The sequence below is a fragment of the Argentina anserina genome, chromosome 2, assembly GCF_933775445.1.
Source record: "Argentina anserina chromosome 2, drPotAnse1.1, whole genome shotgun sequence".
Lineage (NCBI taxonomy): Eukaryota > Viridiplantae > Streptophyta > Magnoliopsida > Rosales > Rosaceae > Argentina > Argentina anserina.
Genome location: NC_065873.1, coordinates 14,536,123 through 14,548,224, shown reverse-complemented (window position 1 = coordinate 14,548,224; position 12,102 = coordinate 14,536,123). Strand labels below are relative to the sequence as shown.

Below are 12,102 nucleotides of genomic sequence, written 5' to 3'. Positions count from 1 at the left end.
TGAGAAGTACCTCTTATCAGCAAGACAACTAGTGAACTAGGGACCTCTTATCGCCGTTGTCATCCAATTCGCCACTGCACAATTATTATTTTTCCAAGTCTTTTCTGCACAGGCAAGGTAAGGTACATACGGGCCTGAAAAAAGCAATCAATTACATTTTTTTTATTTGGTTGTTTATCATATGATTTCTCTAATTTTCCTTTACTGGTAATATAGACGGCATCTGTTCTTTTTTCTTAGAATTCAAGGACAATTATATCAATTGTCTGCAAGTCAATACAAAGATAATCCACAAAGCTAGCCAAATTTTAGGCAAAAATGCACCCATCTTTTTAAAACAATGAAACACTTCTATTTTTCGGTGCAAGATAAGTCATTAGAAGCTATATTAAATAGTAGAGCACTAGTAGGGAGTCTTAATGAGGCGCATAATTTGATGTCACAATCCTATGTAGTATATCACTTCACATTGTTACGTCATTAATTGAAATATACACCATGTCATTCTTAAAGGAAAATACAATTTTATACTTATTAATCCAATATTTATTTAAAAAGTTACCTTACAAGTGATTCTAATCTTATGACAATTTATCAAATTGTATAAGACATGTAAGGTAACAAATGTTTTTTCTTCCATATTTACTCTAATCTTATTTAATACATGAGTTACGATGTTAATAAAAGTTTCCATCTTAATTTGTGACACTAAATAAGTCAAGAATTCTTTCAAATTTAATTCATGATTTTTCAATTTATAAATTTTATTTACATTTATAAATTAAAATTTTAACTCTATCGAACTGCAAAATGAAAAAAAAATAAAATAAAAAAGTTCACACGGAATATTGTTTTGGTCTTTTGGAATATTCTCTTGTGGATATATATATATATATATATTATTCATATGAATTCGCATACTCAAACAAGTATTCTAAAAAATATTGAGTTTTTACTATATATCGGAGCGTAAATAGAAGCATGATGATGATCGTAAAGCTGTATAAAAAAAGATATAGTATCAAAATGATGAAAAAAAAAAGAGAAAAAAAAATCAAAAAATATATATTTTAGAATCGTTAAATTAACAAAGATAACATTATTTTTCTTTTAATAATAATATAATATAATTATTTTAATTAGTTAAGTGGTAAGATAATATGTCATGTCATGTCATGTATGATTAATTATTGAGGTGCTAAAACATTAATATAAATAGTAATAACTAAATACTGTAATCATAACAGTGTACGTACCGAATTGTTTTCGGTAAACTAGGAACTAAGGATTTGTATAAAGATGAGGGCCTGGCCTCTATATTAGGGTATAATAGGGTATGTTAGCGGTGGCAGTGGCGTACTCCTCTCTCAATCGTGGTTTTTCATGATGGAGGTACATGGTAGGGTTCTACTCAGTCGGCCTCTCCGGGTGTCAATTGGTCATTGGACCGGATGTTTTATTTTCCTCCTCCTTTACTGTTAAAGTGGGTTTATGGGAGAGGTTGGGTTTTGAGGCTTCATTGGGGCTGATTTCTCTACTCACAGTACGTGTTGTTAGTGGTCGTTCATCGGTTTCTGTTAAGACTTAATAGAGCTTCGCTGATGAAGACCCGATCAATTGTGGTACCGATCTCGGTTTGCACACGGCGGTGGTAACTGGAAATAAATTTGTTGACCGGCATTTATTTGCTCAATTTTTTAAACTTATGTCATGTGTCTTTTCTCAACTCATAGTTAGATAATAATTGTTCAATTGACCACATGACTGAGTTTAGAAGAGTAGTCACAAGATGAGCAAATAAATAATGATCGGTAAATTTGCTTCCCTAGTAACTTAAGCATTCCCCAGCTTAGTCATAGGTGATTTAGCGGCTGATTTCAGGTTGATTCAATGGCTGAGCTCTATGTCCACTTGTATTTCCAATGTTTGGAAAGACATGAGGGCAGCCGCACCGAGGCTAATTATAGATAATAATTTTTTATTTTATTTTTTATTACACATAGCACTTTTAGAGGTGCAACTAAAACCCCCTATAGATAATAAATTGATTATCACACTTCAGTAATGTTTTGCAAATTAAAATATAATAATTAAAATCCAAGTATTTGAAGAGAACAAATCTTGAAATTAATTGTAAGTAGCTATTGCAAGCTTTTGGAAAATTATGCTATGAAGCACTCCATTGTATATAGATACTAGATTGTGTGTAAAAAAAATCAATTAAAAAAATAGATCTCAAAATGTAATGAAGACCATTCGATTTTAAAAATTTGAATTTAAATAATGAGAATTTTGAGCTCCATATAATGAAATATTCAACCCTAGACAAATCCCAAACTTTCCTCTTTCCAATCAACATAGAAAGACTTTTATTCAAAAACGATACATCATGATAATATAAATAGATAAAAATATTGAGAATTAATTAATTATTAGGTGATTCTGCATGAGAAGATTTCCACTCGTAGCAGTTATCTACCGTACCGGGCTCTTTTTCTAGTAACCTGCACACACCACTGCCATCCTTCTTAACGAACCAGTTGCAGTTCTTTTCACATCGACCTTCATCTCTCGATTGCACGTAAATGTCAAATGAATGAGATCCATCCTTCCAAATGAAGGAGCAAAAGAATAGAGTGGAGTTAAAAAAATTTGGTCTGAAGCTGAAAGTAAAGGAGCCTGAATTAGGAGCCAGTGTCTTAATGCCGATATCGTCGTCCTTTGATTTACAATGAATAGTGAGTTCAGTCTCCATGTGATTAGAGATCTTGACATAAGTTGTGGGTTTGACAATCTGTGCTTCAGATGTGATTTTCAGCAGAAGAAGCACTGTCAAAAACAAAACTGTTTTACAAGGTTGAGCCATGCTTGACTGTTTGATTGTAGATTTTTCTTAGTGGAGGAATTAAGAGGAGCGAGATTAGATTTATATATACATGGCCGGATGGCCCTGTGGCTATGCATACAAACATACGATGGCTTTTAAATGTGTCATAATTGCATTCAAAACGTTTTTGAAATTGACTTTGGTCAGTACACCTTAGGTCATCAGGTGCATTGGTATGAAAGTCAAGTTACCAGTAACCTTAGGCGCGCATATTCATTGAATCATCAATGTTATGTGTAATTATTTTATTATTACATATATATTTAAAACCGAATAAATAGTACGGTATTTATATAATATAATGTAACCTCCTTAGTAGTCAATTATAACTGTCCTATAGTGTTTGACTTAAAAATCAAATGTAAATTAAAACAGTCTTGTGTCTTCATGTTTGGTAAACGTTTACTTTTAGATATTGTTTTCATTTCATAAAATATTAGGTGGCATTCGGTAACGTTTCCATAACTATATTTTTATTTTTAAGGTGAAAATGTGTTGGTTAAAATATTTCTAAAAAAATATAAAATGAGAATTAGAAATATTTTCAACTTTTACAAAAGAAAAGTGAAGACATCATTTTGACTTTTTTATTTTCTCGTTTTCATTTTTAAAACTTATTTTTCAGTGTTTTTTATGACATTAGCTTTCAAAAGAAACCATAAGGTTGCATCTAAAAGCTACTTCCATAATTTTGGGGAAAAAAAAGCTGTTTTATTTATTTATCAAACACAATAAAATTGAAAAATTAAATAATACCTTTAAAAAAAAAGTAAAACGGTATGAAACTAGGTCTTAAATTGTCAAACAAGTATGTATGGATAGTTTGAACTATTAATACTAGCCTCCATGTATGTTACCATTTGGCTTCTTTAAGTATTACCATTTTTTCTTCTATTAGAAATTGTAGAAAAAACAAAACAAAAATTTTAAAAAATAAACTGATAGTGAATATTTTATGTAGTTATATTCACAATAGTTAGTAGTTATTATCTATTTGAACTGAAAAAAATCATTATTCATTTTTTTCTCCTTTATAATTTGTAAATTACAATCTTACTCTTAGCATCATATCGAAAATCCATCTTCTTTCTTTTTATTTTTATAATTTATAAATTATAATTTTACCCTTAGCACCCCTAGACAGAATTCAGAAATTAATAAACCGTGAGCATTTTGAGTAGTTTAAAAATTTAACCATGAAACTTCCCTTATGGCTTTATTAATAGAAGATTACAAACTTCACTTTGAATCGACCCGGATTTCCTGTATGAGTGTGCCATTAAAAATTTAAAATAGGGAAAATCATCTATCTCCAAATTATTAGTCTCCTCCGATCCCTTGTCTCCCACACACAATTTGACAATTATCATCTTGTTAAACACCTCATTTACATTGTTACCCTCGCGTTTCAAAATGTGTTAACCACATTTGGCCTCTTGCTCATTCTTTTTGTGAGAGTACACACAGTCTCACTCACATGCAATGGTCTAAATATCGTTTTCGGCATCGTATCGGTCAAGAGGTAAAACGATATATCGGGGATATATCGGTTTTATCGGATTTGCTTATTTTCAATAAAATTTATAAAATTATACTTCAATATGTACTAAATAAACTAAAAAAACGGTACTAAGTAAACTAAAAAAAATAAATACTTGATTTAATGAAAATTAAAGTACACGAACGACATCTAATAATAAAAATATGTATTTAAGAATGATTATTTAGACTTGAAATTCATCATATATATTTAAAATTTATATAAATTAAAAATATATATGAAAAAATGAAAAAAAATAAGTTTTTTTTTAAAAAGAGGAAATAAATAATAAAAAATTAAACAAAAATTGAAAAAAATAATAAAAAATCAAAGTTTGACCGATATTTGACCGTTGACCGTCATTTTTGCGTTGACCGATAAATTTTGACTGATATGCTCTTATCGTATCGGATTCGAAATATCAGCGATATATCGGGGATATATCGGCGATATCGCCGATATTTCGAACAGAGCTCACATGCACTTAAAATCCAACCAGTTAATTGTCAATGTGTTTGCTAAATCTACCTCTTAACTTTCCAAACAAGTAAAAAGACTTTTATTGAATAACGGTATATCATGAAAATAATTGTACATTGAGATGTTAATTAATGATGACTTGATTCTGCATGAGAGGCATCGTTCCACGGGTAGCACATAGATACCGAAGCAGCCTCCCCTTCGACTAACCTGCACACACCACTGCCATTCTTTATCACGAACCAGTTACAGTGCTTTACGCATACATGTTGATCTCTGGTTTGTACGTAAATATCAAACCAGTGAGATTCATCCTTCCAGATGAACTTGCAAAAGAATAGAGTGGAGTTCCAAAAGTTTGGCCTGAAGCTGAACGTAAAGGAGCCTTGAGGTGGCAGTGTATGAACGCCGATATCGTCGTCCTTTGATTTACAATGAACAGTGAGTTCCGTCTCCATGTAATTAGAGATCTGGAGATGAGTTTTGGGCTTGATAAACTGTGCTACAGAGGTGGTTTTCAGTATAAGAATCACTGTTAGAAACAAGACATTTCTTATAGGTTGAGCCATGCTTGTTTGGTTATAGAATTTTCTCTGTGGAGGAAGTGAAGTGAGTAAGATAGAATTTATATATACATGGCAATGTGGCTATACATGCAAACATATACAATGGCTCTTAATTTTTCCATAATTGCATTCATTAATTTTCTTCTATAAAAAAACGTTTCTGAAAATGATTTTGATCAAGTGAATATGGCCACCACATCAGTAACTTGGACAAAATAACTATGGTCAGTACGCCTCAAATGCATTGGTATGAACTTCAAGTTATTACCAAAAAACATGACATATTGCTTTATATAGGTCTATTACCAAAACATGCCCATAATACGTTTTAAGACATATTCCTTGCAGAAATATTACTTTATTGCTGTGTTAATTTCAGGAAATAGGTTTAGTCTTAACATTTAACTTCTTCATATTTTCTAAATTAATTGCACATGTCTGTTTCGGCAATCTCTAATACATATAGAAATTGATTTGAAACCTCAATAATATGGATGTGTACTAAGTAATTAGAGTCTTATTCAGTTCCTGTTATGAAAAAAAAAGTCAAATATTTATGCACTACGTGTTGAGTTTGATCGAAATTCACTGGCTATATTTTCTTGTGTAACACATCTCAAGTTTTTATTTTATTTTTTACCTGACATCTTGGCCAATTTTTGCAAGAAGAAACGGAGGCCCTTCAAATTACACTGTAACATTAAATATCTTAGCGCTCATTTTATAATCTCTTTTTATTGCTAATATTTGTACTCTATCCTTTTGTCTCACATGAAGGTCTTTCCTGAGCAGTAATGTCAAGAGTTTATTGGCCATACTTTGATCCTGAGTATGAGAACCTGAGCACAAGAATTAATCCCCCAAGGTTCAAATCACAACTATACTTTTGTATCACGGCTTCAGTAACCAGACTAGTGCTTCATCGTCATCATTTTAGCCGTATTGTCTAACTTGATTGATGGCGAATGAATGTGTGCTCTTGAATATCAAAACAGTGGAAAACAATATACTTTTTGACATGTGATTCATGGAAATCGTGCATCGTATAAACTTTTTATTGCCAATAGTGAGGCTGATATATGGGTCTCTGAATCTATTCTCCAAAAATGAATTTTTAGTACTATTTCAATTCGAGAGCTTTTAGTATTTGATGAAATGGCTGGAAGAGATGATTAATTATTCTTCTTTTAGTGTGCTAGCTATTAAGCAATATCGAATGACGAACGTAGAGACTAATTAGCACCTCTAGTATTTCACATTTCTACGTAATATGTTTGCAGGGTCTCTGTGGACAACTCTAGCTGCAATGATTGTTCCCTAGTCAAGGTGACTTTTGATTGTAGTCATTACAGTTATGTAATATTCTCACATATAGTACGTCTTGTAGTAAGCTGTAGCTGAAGACAATGAATCTGTTCCTAGCTACTTTACTGATCATATATATGCATCTTATACAGTTCCAGTATTCATTCACGGGTGCTTTCATTCACTGAAATGTGTTAAAGTTAAAACAACTAATTGTAGTGTTGCTCGATGCAGAACTAGCTTCGCAGGCAAACTGTACACATATACTTGTTAGGTTTTACTGTATACGTATTGATCATAGAGACAAGAGTTAACTTGATTCATGTTGTTTTTCCCACAATGCATTACACATATTTCAGAAACCATAGATGCTGAATAGTGTCTTTATCTTTGTAGGTCGATAGCGTCAATAAGCCGGGAATTCTGCTAGAAGTTGTGCAAGTACTGACAGACCTTGACCTCATAATCACTAAAGCCTATATCTCCTCTGATGGTGGATGGTTCATGGACGGTATGTGTGTATATGTTTCACCAACTGCTAAGATATTACTATATTATGGCGATTTCTTCTCTCTATAGGAAGAAATTAAATACCAAGTAAGACAGTTCTTGCCTTCAACATGAGATGGACTATCCACCCTTGTCAGGGCCGGTCCGTCATTTTGTGAGGCCATGTGTGACTTACATATTGAGGCATTCCTGCTACTAATAGAAAAAACAAACAAACAATAAACTAAAGTTTCCAACAATAAATGGGTATTCTCATATCATTTGTTTATAAAAATAAATACATAATCTCTAGTTACATGGCTTTAAGAGAAATCTAAATTGCATACCTCAAGTCTAGCTACAACAAGCACAAATGCAAAAACATAAGTCATGGTATGCATAAAAGCATGTCTGATTGCCTTGACATTTAGGAGTAACAAAAGTCATTACAATGAAACACTAACTAAAACCAAACTTTTTCCAAGGAAACATGATAATCTCATTAATGCAATATTACTACTTTTGGAACACTGATCTTCTAGCACTCTTAGATACAAAATCATCTATCAAACTCTCATAATCAAGCTTTTCTAAAAACTCATGTTCAATTGAAATCAAAGCAGAAGACCGAGAAGAGGGTTTTTTTTTTGTAGAAAAGATATTTTTGAGTGTTTCAACCCATAAAATCATGAGAAAAAAGTTTTTTAACAAAAGAGAAATTCAAGGGAAAAAATGTTGGTATGGTGATTTGAACTCAGATCACCACATTTATAAAAAGAGCCTTGGCCAACTGAACCATCAACTAATTTCATAGCTATTGACACACTTCTAATTATAAGTAAACTTTAAATAAAAATTTGAGGTCCTCACAAATTTGAGTCCCTGTGCTGTTGCACAATTGTGCCTTGAGCCCCTGTGCTGTTGCACAATTGGCACAGCCCATGGCCGGCCCCCTCTTGTAACTCTTCGGTGTACGATTAACTAGTAGAAGAAATAAAAATTGTTGGAAAATAATTTAGAGAAGAATTTTCTCGAGGTGATGACAGATGAAATTTCTATATATTTTTAACAGTGTTTCACGTCACCGATCAACAAGGAAAGCAGATTACAGACAAAAGAACCATCGATCATATTGAAAAGGTATGCACCTACCCCCCAGGCCTCTACTGCTCTAGCTACTCTACTGTTGCAACATGAGTTTTGATGCTTATGCACTCCCATTCATGGACCACGAATTCACATACATCAGTGGCTAGCATAATTCAAATTTTAACAATGACCTTTATCATAGTTTCAAATTGGATGTAATGATTTCACTTGTAAATTTAGCCAAGCCTCACCATTGTCCCAAGCAGGTGAAGCAGCCTACATAAAGGGTTTCATGAAAATGATGGTATTAAGAGCATTGTTGTCTATGATTTGTGTGCATGAATAGGCTTTAGGACCAAAGGGGCATACTACAGAAGTAGTGAAGACTTGGTCAGGAAAAAGAGTTGGAGTTCATTCTGTTGGTGATCACACAGTCATTGAGCTAATTGGAAGAGACCGTCCAGGTCTCTTATCTGAGATCTCTGCTGTTCTTGCTGACCTGCACTTTAATGTACTTGCTGCTGAAGTATGGACACACAACGAAAGAATAGCATGTGTTGTTTATGTTAATGACACTACATCCCAACCTGTGGACAATCCAACCAGATTATCAACTATAGAAGATAAACTCAAGAATATCTTACGCGGGTGTAAGGATGATAACAATGTTGGTCATACCAGTTTCTCTATGGGGTTCACTCATGTGGATAGACGGCTCCACCAGATGTTGTTTGCTGATAGAGATTATGAGGTCAGTGGCCATAGTGGTGGTAGATTTTCAAATGAGGTTGATTTTCCTGTCTGTTTCCAACCCAAGATCACCATTGAGCGTTGGGAAGAAAAAGGATACTCGGTGGTCAGCGTTCGGTGCAAAGATCGCGCAAAACTAATGTTTGACATTGTATGCACACTCACTGATATGGAGTATGTTGTTTTCCATGCCACCATCTCGTCTGATGTTCCATATGCATCACAGGTACGTACATACACTACGTTAACTAGCTCGAATCATTTCAATCCTCTCAAAGATGTGGTTATTAAAAGATATGACAACATATAGTGGATTGCATGCAGGAGTACTATATTCGTCACATGGATGGTTGCACCCTTGATACTGAAGGTGAGAAGGAAAGGGTAGTCAAATGTATTGATGCTGCAATTCGTAGACGAGTGAGCGAGGTTAGTAAAAGCAAACATTATTTACAGATGGTATCATCTTAATCCTTAGTCCCTTACAACATGTGGAAGAAAAAGAAACGTCCTCTATATGAATTATGTACAGCTAGCTGATCAATGCTTCTCCTCCTTAGTCAAGAATATATGAATATTTATATATATATATATATATATCATTTCATAATATAAAAAAAGGGATCAAAGTCATGCAGGTGAGGCTGCAACAGCGGGTGACCACCTCATGCCCCATTTTCTTACATTTTTTTATATTTAATATATACTTTTATAGAGAGAGAATTCTTTCATACTTTCTACATAGTTTGGTTAGTCAGATCAAAAATTTCTCTTTCATGCTAATTTTATTAGAACTCTCTCTCTTGCTCAATTTCCAAACTAAATCGTTCATAATTTCTAAAAGATTGATACATAGAAATAATTACTAAGGCTTTTGAATTTAGATAAATAAATATATAGTTTAGAAATAGATTATTTATTAATTTTTATTGAAGTACTAAAGGACACAATTTCTTGAAATCTCATATCCGGAGAGTATACATATATATCTCATTAAATAGTATATTATGCATATGCATTGTAAGGAAAATTGGCTATGACCTACAACGTACTATCCTGCTTTCTTGTTAGCCGTGCTAATTATCAGCATCTGATCATGAAAATGGGCGGGCCGGGGTACGGTGTCATTTTACGCTCCTTGTCAATACTTATAATTTTGCAGAATGCATGTGGATTTGTTTGTGTAGTCTTCATTTTGTCATATATATCTATGGAAACTGATCAGTATCTTTGTGTTTGTGGTTTCAAAAGATAATTTTTGGCAGAAAGAACTGAATGATACAATCATAAATAGTGGTTACATGGTAACGTCCTTCCCTAATGCCTCCCAAGGACACTTCAAAACCTTAAAAATTAAATCTCAATATATATATATATATATATTTAGAGGAATAAGTGGAAAACAAGAAAAATCATCCATCTAATATATTACTGTCTTAAATTATATTCACTGAGCAAAGGGTCAAATATGTAGTCAATTAACCCAAGGGTTAAATATTACTGTGTCTTAGAATGCTGTAGTAAAGAAACATACATATATTTGCACAGCTAACATTAAGATCACAGTTAAGCACTAAGGTTTTCTGATATTATGCTTGAAACAGGTATCATGATGATTAGTGGAGCCTATATCCCTGTATCTATCATAACTCATAATTATACGAAATTCCCTACTGAAGTTTCTTCAAATTTGGGTCTGTATAAGATGATTTTATTTAATAATAAAAATCCATAAACTAAAGTGATTGCAACAGAAAAACAACCATTCTGCGTTTGAAAGTTGAAAAAGAGAATGATTATACCCTTTACAAGTCACCTTTTGTAGGAAAATCTCCTTCTATACATAACAAACCACATTGTGATATTCACTTTAAATCAATGCCTATTTTTAGAATATTCTTATGTGTTTATCTAAACAGTTTGAACTAGTCTAAATTTAAGCTAGTCAAACGATTAGTTGATAGAGTTTGTTTATGAGAATATTATATGTTGTAAACTCCTTTATAAGAGAGCATCATCTATCAATAAAATAACTCAGTTTTATTCCTCGTACTTAGTCATGAAATTTTTAAGCTTTATTGATGTCATATACATGAAATTTATGCTTTCTAGAATCTTGATGAATATTTTGGATCAAATTACAATGGCATTCAGGGGCTTAGGCTAGAGTTATGTGCAAAGGATAGGGTAGGCTTGCTATCCGAAGTAACAAGGATCCTGAGGGAGAATGGCTTATCAGTTTCAAGAGCAGGCGTCTCAACCATTGGTGAACAAGCACTGAATGTGTTCTATGTTAGAGACTCTTCAGGCAACTCGGTGGATATTCAGAAAATCGAAGCTCTTCGTGAGGAAATTGGACACACTATGATGTTCAATGTTAAGAAAGTTTCAACGATTTCCAAAGCACCTGAGACTAGTGGATGGGCCAAGACGAGCTTCTTCTTTGGTTACTTGATAGAGAGGTTCTTGGCTTGACAAGATTTCCATGTAAGTGTACAATGTACAATGCAAATGTACAGAATAATAAATCTGTCCAGGGAGTAACCTGAACAGAGCAGTTTATGTATAATATGCATGCTCGTCACTTGTAACTGTTGGACTTTCCACGACATTCTCCTCTTTGTGTATCCTACTTTGAGATTGCATGGCATGAGGATGAAAATTGTTCAAATTAGAATAATGTGAAAGAAACTGATCAGAAATATGATTCTTCATGGCCCATACAGACCATATGATTAAAGAAGAAGAATGGTTTTTTTTCACATCTTCAAGTCTCTTTCTCTCAGAGATCAGGAGCTTAAAAAATATATATTAATTAAAAAAAAAGAATGGTCTCTTCTACCAAAAAAAATTTCATCGTTGGACTGTCCATGCTGCTCTTTCATATTGGATTCCTGCAGGTGGTTTAAGATTAATACAGATTCCACTTGGTTTTCTAAATCTTTCTTGTGTGGTTCGGCAGTGCTCCTTCACGATTTCACTAAAGAATGGTTTGG

At 33.0% G+C, this 12,102-nt stretch overlaps 1 protein-coding gene across 1 annotated transcript; it reads left to right on the top strand.

Annotated features, from left to right (window-relative positions):
* LOC126782908 (ACT domain-containing protein ACR3) lies at positions 1–11,794 on the top strand. Its single transcript, XM_050508263.1, has 8 exons — positions 1–118; positions 6,248–6,338; positions 6,754–6,799; positions 7,175–7,289; positions 8,340–8,407; positions 8,703–9,332; positions 9,431–9,535; positions 11,261–11,794. Exons 2-8 carry the CDS (start codon positions 6,268–6,270, stop codon positions 11,579–11,581), a joined length of 1,356 nt encoding a protein of 451 aa, XP_050364220.1. The 5' UTR covers positions 1–118; positions 6,248–6,267; the 3' UTR covers positions 11,582–11,794.
* Positions 11,795–12,102: the final 308 nt, after the last annotated feature.

What these genes read in the sequence shown, in the direction of transcription:
- LOC126782908 (XM_050508263.1), top strand. Translation starts at nt 6,268, where the DNA reads ATGTCAAGAGTTTATTGGCCATACTTTGATCCTGAGTATGAGAACCTG. An exon ending in TGGTGGATGGTTCATGGACG is followed by an intron (nt 7,290 to 8,339) that starts GTATGTGTGTAT and finishes TATTTTTAACAG; the next exon opens with TGTTTCACGTCACCGATCAA. An exon ending in ATGTTCCATATGCATCACAG is followed by an intron (nt 9,333 to 9,430) that starts GTACGTACATAC and finishes GATTGCATGCAG; the next exon opens with GAGTACTATATTCGTCACAT.